Consider the following 16,983-nt stretch of genomic DNA (forward strand, 5'->3'; position numbering starts at 1 on the left):
GGGCACAATATATTTAAAGTGATGAAAAGGAAGACGCTACAACCAAGATTACTCTACCTAGCAAGGATCCCATTCAGATTTGACGGAGAAATCAAAAGCTTTACAGACAAGAAAAAGCTAAGAGAATTCGGCACCACCAAACCAACTCTACAGCAAATGCTAAAGGAACTTCTCTAAGTGAGAAACACAAGAGAAGAAAAGTACCTACAAAGAAACACCCCAAAACAATTAAGAAAATGGTAACAGAAACATACATATCAATAATTACCTTAAATATGAATGGATTAAATGCTCCACCCAAAAGACACAGGCTCGCTGAATGGATACAAAAACAAGACCCATATATATGCTGTCTGCAAAGGACCCACTTCAGACCTAGGGACACATACAGACTGAAAGTGAGGTGATGGAAAAAGATATTCCATGCAAATGGAAATCAAAAGAAAGCTGGAGTAGCAATACTCACATCAGATAAAATAGACTTTAAAGTAAAGAATGGACAAGAGACAAGGAAGGACACACATAATGATCAAGGGATCAATCCAAGAAGAAAATATAACAACTATAAATATAAATGCACCCAAGACAGGAGGACCTCAATACATAAGGCAAATGCTAACAGCTATAAAAGAGGAAATCGACAGTAACACAGTAATACTAGGGGACTTTAACACCACACTTACACTAATGGGCAGATCATCCAGACAGAAAATTAACAAGGAAACACAAGCTTTAAATGACACACAGACCAGATAGATTTCATTGATATTTATAGGACATTCCATCCAAAAACAGCATATTACACTTTCTTCTCAACTGCACACGGAACATTCTCCAGGATAGATCACATCTTGGGTCACAAATCAAGCCTCGGTAAATTTAAGAAAATTGAAATCATATCAAGCATCTTTTCTGACAACAATGCTATGAGATGAGAAATCAATTACAGGGGGAAAAACGTAAAAAATACAAACACATGGAGGCTAAACAATAAGTTACTAAATAACCAAGAGATCACTGAAGAAATCAAAGAGGAAATCAAAAAATACCTAGAGACAAATGACAACAAAAACACGATGATCCAAAACCTATGGGATGCAGCAAAAGCAGTTCAAAGAGGGTAGTTTACAGCAATACAATTCTACCGCAAGAAACAAGAAAAATCTCAAATAAACAACCTAACCTTACACCTCAAGGAACTAGAGAAAGAAGAACAAACAAAACCCGAAGTTAGTAGAAGGAAAGAAACCATGAAGAACAGAGCAGAAATAAATGAAATAGAAACAAAGAAACAATAGCAAAGATCAATAAAACTAAAAGCTGAAAAAAAAAAACAACTAAAAGCTGGTTCTTTGAGAAGATAAACAAAATTGATAAACCATTAGTCAGACTCATCAAGAAAAAGAGGGAGAAGACACAAATCAATAAAATTAGAAATGAAAAAAGAGAAGTTACAACAGACACCACAGAAATACAAAGCATCATAAGAGACTACTACAAGCAACTCTATGCCAATAAAATGGACAACCTGGAAGAAATGGACAAATTCTTAGAAAGGTATAACCTTCCAAGACTGAACCAGGAAAAAACAGAATATATGAACAGACCAATCACAAGTAATGAAATCGAAACTGTGATTAAAAATCTTCCAACAAACAAATATCCAGGACCAGATGGCTTCACAGGTGAATTCTATCAGACATTTAGAGAAGAGCTAACACCTATCCTTCTCAAACTCTTCCAAAAAATTGCAGAGGAAGGAACACTCCCAAACTCATTCTATGAGGCGACCATCACCCTGACACCAAAACCAGACAGAGATACTACCAAAAAAGAAAATTACAGACCAATATCACTGATGAATATCGATGCAAAAATCCTCAACAAAATACTAGCAAACAGAATCCAACAGCACATTAAAAGGATAATACACCACGATCAAGTGGGATTTACCTCAGGGATGCAAGGATTCTTCAATATACACAAGTCAATCAATGTGATACACCATATTAACAAATTGCAGAATAAAAACCATATGATCATCTCAATAGATGCAGAAAAAGCTTTTGACAAAATTCAACACCCATTTATGATAAAAACTCTCCAGAAAGTGGGCATAGAGAGAACCTACCTCAACATAATAAAGGCCATATATGACAAACCCACAGCAAACATCATTCTCAATGGTGAAAAACTGAAAGCATTTCCTCTAAGATCAGGAACAAGACAAGGATGTCCACTCCCACCACTATTATTCAACATAGTGTTGGAAGTCCTAGCCACAGCAATCAGAGAAGAAAAAGAAATAAAGGGATACAAATTGGAAAAGAAGAAGTAAAACTGTCACTGTGTGCAGATGACATGATACTATACATAGAGAATCCTAAAAACGCCACCAGAAAACTTCTAGAGTTAATCAATGAATTTGGTAAAGTTGCAGGATACAAAATTAATGCACAGAAGTCTCTTGCATTCCTATACACTAAGAACGAAAGATCAGAAAGAGAAATTAAGGAAACAATCCCATTCACCATTGCAACAAAAAGAATAAAATACCTAGGAAGAAACCTACCTAGGGAGACAAAAGACCTGTATGCAGAACTATAAGACATTGATGAAAGAAATCAAAGATAACACAAACAGATGGAGAGATATACCATGTTCTTGGACTGGAAGAATCAATATTGTGAAAATGACTATACTACCCAAAGCAATCTACAGATTCAATGCAATCCCTATCAAATTACCAATGGCATTTTTTACAGAACTAGAACAAAAAAAATCTTAAAATTTTTATGTAGACACAAAAGACCCCAAATAGCCAAAGCAATCTTGAGGGGAAAAAAAGGAGCTGGAAGAATCAGACTCCCTGACTTCAGACTATACTACAAACCTACAGTAATTGAGACAATATGGTACTGGCACAAAAACAAAAATATAGATCAATGGAACAGGATAGAAAGCCCAGAGATAAACCCATGCACCTATGGTCAACTAATCTATGACAAAGGAGGCAAGGATATACAATGGAGAAAAGACAGTCTCTTCAATAAGTGGTGCTGGGAAAACTGTACAGCTATATGTAAAAGAATGAAATTAGAACATTCCCTAACACCATACACAAAAATAAACTCAAAATGGATTAAAGACCTAAATGTAAGACTGGACACTATAAAACTCTTAGAGGATAACACAGGAAGAACACTCTTTGACATAAATCACAGCAAGATCTTTTTTGATCCACTTCCTAGAGTAATGGAAATAAAAACAAAAATAAACAAATGGGACCTAATGAAACTTAAAAGCTTTTGCACAGCAAAGGAAACCATAAACAAGATGAAAAGACAACCCTCAGAATGGGAGAAAATATTTGCAAACGAATCAACAGACAAAGGATTAATCTCCAAAATATATAAACAGCTCATGCAGCTCAATATTAAAGAAACAAACAACCCAACACAAAAATTGGCAGAAAAGCTGCTCAAAATCACTAATTATTAGAGAAATGCAAATCAAAACTACAATGAGGTATCACCTCACACCAGTTAGAATAGGCATCATCAGAAAATCTACAAACAACAAATGCTGGAGAGGGTGTGGAGAAAAGGGAACCCTCTTGCACTGCTGGTGGGAATGTAAATTGATACAGCCACTATGGAGAACAGTATGGAGGTTCCTTAAAAAACTAAAAAAAGAATTACCATATGATCCAGCAATCCCACTACTGGGTATATACCCAGAGAAAACCAAAATTTAAAAAGACACATGCACCCCAATGTTCACTGCAGCACTATTTACAATAGCCAGGGCATGGAAGCAACCTAAATGCCTATCAACAGATGAATGGATAAAGAAGATGTGGCACATATATACAATGGAATATTACTCAGCCATAAAAAGGAACGAAATTGAGTCATTTGTTTTGAGACGTGGACGGATCTAGAGACTGTCATACAGAGTGAAGTAAGTCAGAAAGAGAAAAACAAATATCGTATATTAACGTATGTATGTGAAACCTAGAAAAATGGTACAGATGAGCCAGTTTGCAGGGCAGAAGTTGAGACACAGATGTAAAGAACGGACTTATGGACACCAAGGGGGGAAAACTGTGGTGGGGTGGGGATGGTGGTGTGCTGAATTGGGCGATTGGGATTGACATGTATACACAAATGTGTATAAAGTTGATGACTAATAAGAACCTGCAGTATAAAAAAACAAACAAACAAAACAACTAATACTAAACTTTCTTTGGGTTATTTGTATGGAAATATGTTAATATAAACGTTTCAGACATTACATGAAATTTCTAAAAATCTTATATGTTCTGGTATAATGTTATAATTCTAGTTATTACTTTAAAATGTATATCTCAGAAATAACTAAATTTCCTTGTCAATTGCATCATTATGAACTTTCATCAAATCTTTAACCGTGGTCATTTTTAAATCTTTTGTCATTTACAGACAGTTCTGGGTGTACTCTGATGCTTTTGCAAATATGTTCCTACAAAAGGGTTTCATCTTCAAGGAATTCACTGAAAAGACTCCAAGAAGTACAGGTTTCTGGTAACTGACTATACTGCTGAACTGAATGAATAAGCATTTTCAGAACTCTAATGGAAAACTGATGAATTCATAAAAGTGCTAACAAAAGATCAAGATGAAACAAAAATTAATTACATGGGGCTGAGTGAACTGATGAGGATGATTATAATTTTTGTGACTTTCTGTTTCAATAAACAAACAAAAAAGACACATGCACCCCAATGTTCATTGCAGCACTATTTACAATAGCCAGGTCATGGAAGCATCCTAAATGCCCACTGACAGACAAATGGGTAAAGAAGATGTGGTACATATATACAATGGAATATTACTCAGCCATAAAAAGGAACGAAATTGGGTCATTTGTAGAGACATGGATGGACCTAGAGACTGTCCTACAGAGAGAAGTAAATCAGAAAGAGAAAAACAAATATCGTATATTAACGCATATATGTGGAATCTAGAAAAATGGTACAGATGAACCAGTTTGCAAGGCAGAAACAGAGACACAGATGTAGAGAACAAACGTATGGACACCAAGGGGGGAAAGTGCAGAGGGTGGGGGTGGGGGGATCAACTGGGAGATTGGGATTGACATGTATACACTAATATGTATAAAATAGATAACTAATAAGAGCCTGTTGTATAAAAAATAATTAAATTTTTAAAAAACAGAAAAAATAAAATTACATTTAAGAAAGCATTTATGAAATAATATTAAGTGAGGAAGAATGCAAAATTAAATTTACCCATGATCTCCACTGCACAAAGTTTATATAAATATTTTGAAAAATACTAGAGCAAAATATTAGAGCCTAATTTGTTACAGATAGGATTGTGAATTAATTTTTTCTTTCTCTTCTTTGCACTTCCAACAATTTGATTATAATGTTGTTTGTGAAATAACATACTTTAACAGAAAAATAATGCCAACAATAGAAAAAACATGTTTGCAAAGAAATATACATTTGCAAAATATCACAAGGTCAAAAAATATCAAGAGTTCTATTGTAATTTGATGAGATATTATAAGCTCCTCTTGTATGCAGATTATCTAATACCCTAAATCTAGCATACAGTAGGTATTCAACAAATGTTTACTTGCTGGAGAAAAACACACTTAGGTCTTTCCTTTCTTTTGCTGAAGATGTAACATCTGCTCTTTAGCTTATCGGATATTATTTTCTTGGCTTTTAAACAGAAGTAATAGGGATAGGCAGTGGAAAAGAGAAAAAGAAAATTATTAAGAAGAAAAGAAAGGGAAAAGGGAAGGAGAGAACAGGACAGAAAAGAGTAGAAGGAAAAAAGCTTAAAGGCAATAAGACACAAGAGAGAAAAAGTCAATTATATAAATAATTGACCAAAGTAAAATAACTTAGAGGTGTTATCATGCACAGAAATTCAATCTCCCTAAGGCAGCAAAAAGAGGGCCCATGCTGCCTGATCACAACTTGGGATAAAGGTTGTACAGGCACTGCTAGAAGTTTTAGTAGTGAGGCCATGGGTGTGGCCACATGCATGGACAGGATAACAAAAAGTGGGCATGACAAGTCAAGAAACAGCCTTAGCTTTTCCTCACCTGCCACTGTGAATGAACTGGTGCCCCTCACACTCTGAGCTTCAATTCCTCATGTATATTGGAATGTCTTTAACATTGTTTCCTGTTAGCAGCAAACTCAGCTCTAGAAACAGCTTCCCAGATTCATCCTGAACCTTTCTGAAATTGCCCTCCCCCAACCCTCCAGAGTTTGTCATCAGCACTCAGCATCTGCTCTGCATTCCCAGTGACTGTTCCAGGCAACTAATCTAGATTCATTTCCTGTTGGCTTTCAACACAGTCATATACTTATAACCAAATAACTTAAGGACCTCTTAGTTCATTATATTGGGCCAAGGAGAGACAAGCATTCCCATTCTCAGTAACTATTCGATGATACTAAATAATAAATCACGTGCTGCTGTGTTAGTCTGAGTGGACTGCACCAATTCTAAGAGCTCATTCAGTTTCAGGAAGCAGCTTACTTCCTCCTCCCAAGGCAAGTTGCACCAAAAATAACAAAGAATAAACTTTCAAGCTGCATGTGATTTTTGAGGCCTCTGGCTCCAAAGTTTATTTGTTAGAAGTTGTTTCACTGTAATCATTGAAGAGGGTCTTTATTAACTTAATAACAATTCAGATTTTATTTCTTAATAAAGGATCTCTTAAAACTATTTCAGGTTTAATATTTAATTGCAAGAAGGCAATTCTTCCAAATAAGCAACAGACAAACATCCTGTTTTGTTCTTGGTTCTGTGGGAAATGAATACTAATGTAAAACTATACTTTACAGACACACATTTCCAGGAATATCATTTGACAAAAATTATAGAACCATCTCAAATGGGGACATGCAATTTCTTGACTTTTGGTACTAAGTTACTTTCACTTAATTTATTCAATATTCTTGATATTGATTGATATTCTGGGTGATGGGAAACTGAGTCAAAAGCAAACTTACCCCACTTATGTTATTCATGTCACTACCACTGTTACTTATATCTCATATAGTATTAATCGAAGCTGGAGAATTAAATCTTAACTCAAAAATATTTTGGACTTAAAATGCAAACCATCATTATGGTAAATGACTTATTGGAAACATAAAAATTACTTTAAATTTATAAAGCCTAAAACCTGTTTGTAATAATACAAATCAAACTCATTCATGACAAATTAAGACATTATACTTCAAAATTTATTCTTAAATGTACATTTTCATACTTAATTTTATTAAAATCTGTAAGTCTAAAACTCATTCAAAATATAGTTTTTTTAACACTATTAAAGTACTTAGGAAGAAAACAAAATCTAACAGAGAGTGGGCACCTTAAGAAATGACTCTACTGTTTCTCATAAACTGTGCAACCTTGAATTTGCAGTGCTTGGCAAAGGCCAGGAGATGTGCTAGGAGCTCAATAAATACAAGGCCATATTTTAAACCTTAGGAGGCCGGTTCAGCAGCCAGACAAAGCAGTTCCACGTAAATCTGTTTTAATGATCCCTTCTTTCCCCCCACAAGTACTCCTGGCCACAGAGGAATAATCTGTAAAACTAACTCTATTTCTACTTCTAATCAGAAGAATGCTGAGGGAGCTAAGGACATCAAAACAACAGTTAAGTCCAAACAATGACATGACAAGGTATGCTACTTGACTATCCTGACAAGTCAAAAAGAGGCCATTCCCTTCTCGAATAAGATTAACTTGTTTAGGAGAGGACGAAGACATTCCTGTCAGCCTGCAAAGAGGAAGGCAAGCAAGCAGTGAAGTCTTGGCTGGGCTCTGGGTGCATAAAAATAAAGTCATGGCCCACATCAGGTCTTATGTAGGTCCCAGTTTTTCGGGCAACCTAGGGCAGAAATCTTTTTTTTTTTTAAATAAATTTATTTATTTTTGGCTGCGTTGGGTTTTCGTTGCTGCGTGCAGGCTTTCTTTAGTTGCGGCAAGTGGGGGCTACTCTTCATTGCGGTGTGTGGACTTCTCATTGCGGTGGCTTCTCCTGTTGTGGCACACGGGCTCTAGGTGCGCGGGCTTCAGTAGTTGTGGCATGTGGGCTCTAGAGCGCAGGCTCAGTAGTCATGGCGCATGGGCTTGGCTGCTCCGCGGCATGTGGGATCTTCCCACACCAGGGCTCGAACCCGTGCCCCCTGCCTTGGTAGGCGGATTCTTAACCACTGAGCCACCAGGGAAGTCCCGAGCATAAATCCTTTTTTTTTTTTTTTTTTTCCGGTACGCAGGCCTCTCACTGTTGTGGCCTCTCCCGTTGCGGAGCACAGGCTCCGGACACGCAGGCTCAGCAGCCATGGCTCACGGGCCTAGCCGCTCCACGGCATGTGGGATCTTCCCGGACCGGGGCACGAACCCGTGTCCCCTGCATTGGCAGGGGGTCTCTCAATCACTGCGCCACCAGGGAAGCTCAGCATGTTTTATTTTTTACTTCCCCTTTCACATACGTGCACAATTACATTATTATTATTATTAAGCACTAAGAAACTGTCCCCACCGCTACAGTGAAACTGCCTTCTCCTGGCTTACCAATGACCACCTAATTGTTAAATCCAAGGGCAACTTCTCACTCATTACCCTCTAATTTTTCTATAGAATCTAATGCTAGGAACTACTTTTCTGCTTCTTAGAACTTCTTCTTTCTTTGGCACCCATGACTCAACACTCTCCCAGTTCTCCACCAACCTCACAGACTATCCAATTCTGCTTCCTTTACCAAATCTACTTCCTCCCCCTGCTACAGAAATGGGCTCAAAATTCTGTCTTCAGCCCTCGCTTCTCCCACTATTGTCTCTTCCTCCCTGATCTAACCTACTCCCATGGCTTCCCTGTCTCTGTCTCCAGCCCTGACCTCTCACAGCTCTAAATGTACTCTTTCAGTTCAAACAGGACAGCTCCACAAGGATGATCCACTCAAAATGCCAAATGTACCAAACCCATCATCATACATCATATCCCCAATTTGTTCATCACTCTGTCATTCATTCATACACACACACACACACACACACACACACACACACACACAAAATTTAGTGAGCGTTTATCATGGAGCCAGACATTAAGTTAAATGCTTCACATACATCAACTATCAGTCCTCACAAGAGTCCAGTGAAGGAAGTAGTGATCCCCATTTTCCAGATGGGGAAACCCAAACAGGGAGATTAAGTAATCTGTTCACAGTCACAGAGCTAAAAAGTGGTCAAGTAGGAATTTAAACCAGGCAGTCTGATTTGAAAGACCATGCTTTAAACAACTATACAATATTACCTCCCAGTCGCCCAGACCTGAAACTTGTCTCTATCTCTGTACAGCCCTCACATTCTAGTTAGAAAGGGCATGTGTCATTCTTTTTGACTGCCCAGCACCTAACCCGCTTCTTATGTCTGGGGAATTCCCAACATGGAAGTTAAAAACACAACTGGACACTTTCCAGGCCTCCTTTGCAGCTAGCTCATGGCATGTGACCTAGGTTATAACAATTAGATGCATCATGCCCTGACTGTGATTGAGAAATAGGCACAGAAAACTCTCCATGGTAGCAAGAACAGTTACTTGCAGGAAGATTTGAGTTCCTGGACAGCACCCAGTGTGCAGGGCCAGAGGTGTTCCGTGGTACAAGTACAACACACATTTTCCCTGTGGTTCCTCACTGCACAGCCTCCACACCTGGTTTTTCAGCCATCATAGCCATTCTGTCAGCTACCCAACATCCTTTTTAAAATTCCCTTTTTGGCTTAAATCAGTCAATCCAGCTGTTTCAAAGACTGGCAATTCAGTCAAGCTGGATACCTCACTCATCTCCGACATGCCCTGCCTTTCCTTTCCTGCCTCATATAACCTTGCCCACTGTTCCCTCCAACCGGAAGTCTTCTCCTCTGCCTTCTCCATTAGTCAAAATTCTTCCATCTTTTAAGGCCCAGCATAAATGCTACCTTCCCACTAAATATAATAGGTAACACAATGAGCACTTTCTAAGGGCCAGGCAGTCTTCTCATTTGATAGTCACAAGAGCAGTTAGGAGGCAGATACTAGCATTAGCCTTATTTTACAGTTGAGGAAACTGCAGCAAAAACTAATGAAGTAAATTTCCCAAGGTCACACAGCTAGTGAGCAGTGTGGAAGCCAGAATTCAAATCAAAGAAATCTGACTCCAGACTCCTGCTCTTAACCAAGGAACACCAAATTACAGCCCATGAGTCAAATCTACCCCAGCTGCCAAATCTGGCTCTCAGCCTGTTTTTATACACACTTGCTCCAAGAATGGTTTTTACATTTTTCAGCGGTTAGAAGGGGTAATATTTCATGGTCCATTAAAATTATATGAAACTCAAATTTCAACAACCATAAGTAAAAGTTTTATTAAAGCACAGGAACATATTGTCTTGTGGCTGCTTTCACGCTATTAACAGCAGAGTTGAGTAGCTATAACAGAGACAATATGGCCCAGGAAGCCCACAAAACCTCAAATATTTTCTGTCTGGCCCTTTACTGAAAAAGTTTAAGACCCTGCTTTTAACCACTACATTATACTGCCTCTCTTAAAAAGCCTTCCCTGATCCCTGACCTCCCTCAAACTGGAATAAATCTTTCCCTTCTCAGTATTTGCATGGCATTTGCACCTCTCTTATAACAGGCAGTTTATTTTGCTTTGAATTACACTTGATTTTTTTCTTTTCCTTGAGCAGACTGCATATTCCTTGAAGGCAGGAAGTCATCTTTTTCACTTTGTATTCATTCCTCTTATTGCCTCATTTACTGTTGCCAGTCGATAAATCCTTGCTGACTTGAAATAAAATATTGCAGTGTGAACTTTTAAACAGATTTTCCTAACATAAACATGAATCATAAAAATAAATCACAGACTAGACTCATGCTGGCAGGATGGGTAATAATGGGCACCCTCAATCACTACTGGTAGGTATATAAATGGTACAGCCTTTCTGAAGGGCAATTCTGCTTCGTTCATCTCATACCCTGAAAGTGTGCATTTCTTAGGACTTAGTATTCCACCGCTGGAAATTTCCTACAGAAATAAGCAGACTAGTGTGCAAAAATGTATGCAATAATATTAGTCATAGGAGCTAACATTTACTGAGTACATATCACGTGCCAGGCACTGAGCTAAGTCATTTATTTTTTCCCCCTAGTCGCGATTTAATTATTTTTTTAATTTTAGATTTTTTATTGAGGTAACATTGGTTCATAACATTATATAAGTTTCATGTATACAACACTGTATTTCTAATTCTACATGCACTATAGTGTGCTCACCACCGAAAACTTAGTTTCCAAAAAGTTGACCCTCTTTATCCCTTTCACCCTTCCCACCCCTACTTCCCCTCTGGTAGCCACTGTTCTGTTCCCTGTATCTATATGTTTTTGTTTGGTTTAGTTTGTTCGATTATTTTGTTTGTTTGTTCATATTCCATATATGCATAAAATCATACAGTATTCCTCTTTCTCTGACTCATTTCACTTACTGAACTAAGTCCTTTAAATACAGAGCCTCACAACCCTTAGAATAAACATTTTTATGAGCCCCATTTTATAGATGAGGAAATTAAAACTCAAGAGGTTACATCATTTGTCCAAGGTTAGGGGATTACAAATGACTTTTTTTAAGGGGAGGACTACAGTTGATTAATCTGCATATCATAAGTCTTTTCTAAATTTACTACTGTAATAAGCACGTATTACATGGATCATTTTTTAGGGCAGTAAGAGAGCACAGAATCCTTACTCCTGCATTCCCCCTGTCCTCCGCCGTCCCCCCGCCCCTTGGAAGCTCAGGGAAAATAACCCAGAACAAAACAAGCAAATGTCCTTTTTCATTTACTTTAGAAAGTATGGTCTTAAAAAAGTCTCCATCCTTGGCTTTGAAACAAGAATAGTTATTTCCTCACATAAATCAGCCTTGGGAGCAACATTCTGGATCCTATGTGTTTCCCTAGCATCACTCAGCCATTTCTTACGGTTTTGCCAATATGTAAGTAGACAGAAAATTATGTTGTGACTTGTACTGAATAAAGACTCTTTGAACATGAGGATGGATTTGTCTATAATTATAGCAGTTTAGAGAGGAAGAGTCCCACCCTGTGTGCAAATCTCCATGGTTACTGCATAACCCTAAATCACTAACTTTTGGACTTTTTTGGATCTAAGCTTTTTTGCCTCTGATCCAAAAACACTAGTACAGGATCTCCTTCCATATCTACACTGAAATAACACAAATACTTCCAAGTTAGATCTATTAAATGCTAAGATGGCCCTGTAAAACTTCCCAGAGCCACACTTACCTCTTCTGGTACAATAATTAGTGGGTACTTGTCCTCAGATAAAAAGTTGAAAATAACCCATACTTTAAATGCATCGTCTTCTGTAATGAGTAGGAGACTCTTTGCAAGGTTTTTTTTGACACAGAGGGTCCAACACATCCTATTGAATTCAATCTTGTCAAAGTTGTCTTGGACCTAAAAAGGAACGAGGAAAAATTCCAATGAACCAGTCCAAAATAAGCAGCATGTAAACCAAATAAAACGGAAAGACAAAGCCTACTACAGGCTTCTATTTTAATCAATCCAATTAACCAATAACCATTTCCTAAGTAGTTGCTTAGGTACCACACTTTCAAAGACTCGATTAAGAATGTTATATTGAGGGCTTCCCTAGTGGTGCAGTGGTTGAGAGGCCGCCTGCCGATGCAGGGGACGCGGGCTCGTGCCCCGGTCCGGGAAGATCCCACATGCAGCGGAACGGCTGGGCCCGTGAGCCATGGCTGCTGAGCCTGCGCATCTGGAGCCTGTGCTCTGCAACGGGAGAGGCCACAACAGTGAGAGGCCCGCGTACCGCAAAAAAAAAAAAAAAAAAAAAAAAGAATGTTATATTGAGGGACTTCCCTCGTGGTCCAGTGGGTAACACTCTGTGCTCCCAATGCAGGGGGCCCGGGTTCGATCCCTGGTCAGGGAACTAGATCCCACACGCAGGCCGCAACTAAACATGCCACAACGAAGATCCCACAAGCCACAACTAAGACCCGGCACAGCCAAAATAAATAAATATTAAGAAAAAAAAAAAGAATGTAATATTGAGCCTGACACTGAAGCAACATCTGCCCGTATCACTCAGTCGGCACATAAAATACTGGCTTGTCAAATAGTTTTTTTTTCATGTATAAACATTATCTTCTAAACAGATTACCAATCCTGATACAGAGAAGTTGAGAATGTCAATTACTCAATATGAGCTACATGTAGATATCTCATCTTTACCTATATGGTCAAAGAAGATACTTTCTCTTGGGGAAAAACTGTTGAACTGAAATTCTAAAAAGACAGCTCTGCCACTCAGTCAGCCACTCAGTCATTCAGTTATGCATTCAACATTCTCTCAGTGTCTACTATGAGCCAAATACTATGCTACAAATTAAGGATATAAAGGTGAAGAAGAACTTGGCCGCTGCTCTTAGAATAGTCACAGTTTATTAGGAAAAACAGACATGCAAATAGACAAATTTTAACATAACACAGAGTATAATTCAATAGTTTTTCACTCATTCAACAGATAAAATTTAGATAGTAATTATTATCTGCCGGGGACAATGCAAAGATACTGAATATACTACTAGCCCATGTCTCCAAGGGATGTCAAGGCAATTACAATATAGTGTGATAAGTATTATATAGAGGTAAGCAGAGGATTCTGTGGGAACACTGAGGAGCTAACCCAATCTTAAGAATTGGGGGAAGATTTGCAGAAAAAGTGACATAACAGAGCTGAGTCCTAAAGGACCGCCAAGAGTCAAAACAATTTGAGAATGAGGTAAAGAGTGTTCCAGGTAGAACAGAATGTGAGAAAGCCCAGAGGCAGAAACAACCATGGTTAGTTTGGAAGAACTGCAGGAAGGTTAATGTGAATGGGGCACTTGGTACTAGAGGGCGGTATGAGTCAAGGCTCTTTATAAATGCAAATAAGAGAAATGATCTTGAGTTCCTTTAAACAGATAAGTAATTTATTGGAAAAGCAATGGGTAACCTCAAAGATCCAACACAAGGGCTGAAAAACCTAGACTCTGAAACTAAGCCGTTACCAATCTAGGCTAGGCAGTCATAACTGCAATTGAAACTACTCATGGTACCAGCGGGTGGAGACACGACTGCCAATATAACATGAGGCCATCACTGTTGCCACTGACCCAGTCCTTGATCCTCCGTGTCCCTCAATGCAGATTCAAAGTCCCCACCTCAATGCAGATTCAAAGTCCCACCAGGTCACATTCCTAAGCCCTAGCTGCCCGGGAGCTGGGAAAATGAGGATCCAAACTTTTCAATATCTGAGATGTGAGATAGGTCCTGTCCTCCACCAAGACACTGTGGAATTTCCCAGACATAAGAAAAGAGTTGATACTGGTCAGATGAAAAAATGACAAATGTCCACTGCATGGGGCACAGTGAAAGACTAGGCTAGAGAAGTAGGTGAAGACCAGATCATGAAGAGCCTTATAATTCACAGTAAGGAGTTAGGATTTATCTGTACTGAAAGAGAGGGAGGGGGCAACATACACAACATGCATTCTAAAAGCCATATTGGGGACAATATGGAAAATGTACGGGAGGAGGCAGAGCGGGTGACAGGACAACATGAGCAAAGCATTTCTTTCTAGAGAAAGATGAATGAAGTGCTGTGTGTAATGTAAGGAAGAAGTCACTAGTTGGCTGCAGGAGGAAGTTTCTCTCATTCTCTGGCTAGAATTTGTCATTAGTAAACCAGTTCCCCACGAGTAAGAAGATATATCCTTTGTGCTCTGCCTTGAGCACCCTGTCTCAGTCTGACACAATTTCCCATGCCCCCATGGTACACAAATGACCCCATGAAGGGAATAATAACTGCTGCTTCTCTTTTTCTTCTCTTCTCTTTTCATTTCTTTTTTTTTTCTTTAACACCATTTATTGAGGACTTAGCATATGCTTGGCATTTTATATGCAGTTTCTTATTTAAACTTTGTATTGGCCCCATCAGGTTAAACACTCTCCCAATTTTACAGATCAGGAAATAGAGGTTCAGAAAAGTTGAGTACCAAGTTTACATGACTAGTAAATATCAAAACCAGGGTTTAAAATCAAAGCTCAAATTCTGTCTCTTCTCTATGCCAAACTGCTTGTAGAATTCAGTAGATGGAGGACATCTATCTATGTGATGGAAGACATCTCTACAGGACTAGTTTGAAAGACCACTACTATCAACTCTATCCACCCACACCCCCAAAAAGCATTAAGTGGAAGATATGCCACCAGGGAAAATGACATGTGCATGAAAGCATACAGTCTTGCCCTGAGGAACAAGAAGTGATTCTATGTGTATCATGAGGTGAATTATTGAGTTCCTGAGGGGGAGTGGCTAGATTTATGGCTAGAAAAGCAAACACAGACAAAAATCACAAAGAGCTTTATAGTTTTAAGAGATAGCCTGTAGGAAACTCCCAAGTTTAGAGCAAAGAACGAGCAGGTCATCTGCAGCCCACATTAGTACTTTGCAGAAAAGACGGTATTTGAGGCAGACCTTGAAGTATATTGAAGAGTACAAGGAAAAGTACTCCAACGGATAGGAAAGGAAATGCCATGAGCAAAGGCATGGCAGGAGCAGCACACCAACCATGTTTGGGGATGGCCACAGCATGAAGAGGACACAAGGGAGAAAGAAAGACAGGTGTTCAATTATGTGAATCTTCAACCTGCAGTTCTGGGAAGACATTTAGATGGAGGTGTCCAAAGACAATCGAGGAAGGAACTGTAACCTAACAGAAGAGGCAGATTTGTGAATCAACTGCATGTCGACAATGACTGAAGCCACAATGGTCAGTGAGATCACTGAGAGAAAACATGAAGTGAGAAAATAGATGGAATCAAAAACAGAACCTCAAGAGACTTGCACATTTACAAGCGGGAGGAGGAAGAGGAATTATGATGACTAGAAGAACAGTCAAAGTGGTAGGAGAACCACAAAGACATGAAAACTGAGTGAGGAAAGAGTAAGGAAGGTTTGATCAACCCAGGAGTCTCCCCTTATCCACAAGGGATAAATTCCAGGACCCCAGTAGATGCCTGAAACCACAGGTAGTACTGAACCCTATATACACGTGTTTTTTCCTATACATATAAATCTATGATAAAGTTTATTTTATAAATTAGGTACAATAAGAGATTGACAACAATAATTAATAATAGAACAATTACAAACAACATATTGTAATAAAAGTTATGTGAATGTGGTCTCTCTCCCTCTCAAAATATCTTACTGTAAAAAAATTTTTTTAAATAAATTTATTTATTTATTTTTGGCTGTGTTGGTTCTTCATTGCTGCGCGCAGGCTTTCTCTAGTTGCAGCAAGCGGGGGCTACTCTTTGTTGCGGTGCTTGGGCTTCTCATTGTGGTGGCTTCTCTTGTTGTGGAGTATGGACTCTAGGCGCGTGGGCTTCAGTAGTTGTGGCATGTGGGCTCAGTAGTTGTGGCACAAGGGCTTAGTTGCTCCACGGCACGTGGGAGCTTCCCGGACCAGGGATCGAACCCATGTCCCCTGCACTGGCAGGCGGATTCTTAACCACTGTACCAACACGGAAGTCTCTTACTGTACAGATTTAATGCCTTTTCCATCTTTAAGCACTTATCATGTACTTGGCCATAACTTTTGCAGTTTGAGGTGCAACAAGAAAACTAGCAGAATTTCTCTTTCCTTCCTCACATTTTCACGGATAGAAGATTCGCTCTTGCCACAGATATTAGCAAACTCATAATACAGTTATTTTTTTCCTTATTAAGTATAGAAGTTTCACCTTTTCACTTAAAGGAAGCACTTTAAAGCTTCCCTTTGGCTATCTGAATTGCCAGCATCACCACT

The 16,983-nt window shown here is 38.8% G+C and overlaps 1 protein-coding gene across 2 annotated transcripts in view; it reads right to left on the reverse strand.

The window, feature by feature from the left end:
- Window positions 1-16,983, reverse strand: part of SWAP70 (switching B cell complex subunit SWAP70) — a 94,248-nt gene that overhangs the window by 24,140 nt on the left and 53,125 nt on the right. For both annotated transcript variants that reach the window (XM_033404545.1, XM_004279198.2), the window contains exon 3: window positions 12,389-12,562. In XM_033404545.1, the coding sequence (XP_033260436.1) occupies window positions 12,389-12,562 (174 nt within the window). The remainder of the gene's footprint in view (window positions 1-12,388; window positions 12,563-16,983) is intronic.

The sequence above is a fragment of the Orcinus orca genome, chromosome 8 (genome assembly GCF_937001465.1).
Source record: "Orcinus orca chromosome 8, mOrcOrc1.1, whole genome shotgun sequence".
In the NCBI taxonomy this organism is placed as follows: Eukaryota; Metazoa; Chordata; class Mammalia; order Artiodactyla; family Delphinidae; genus Orcinus; species Orcinus orca.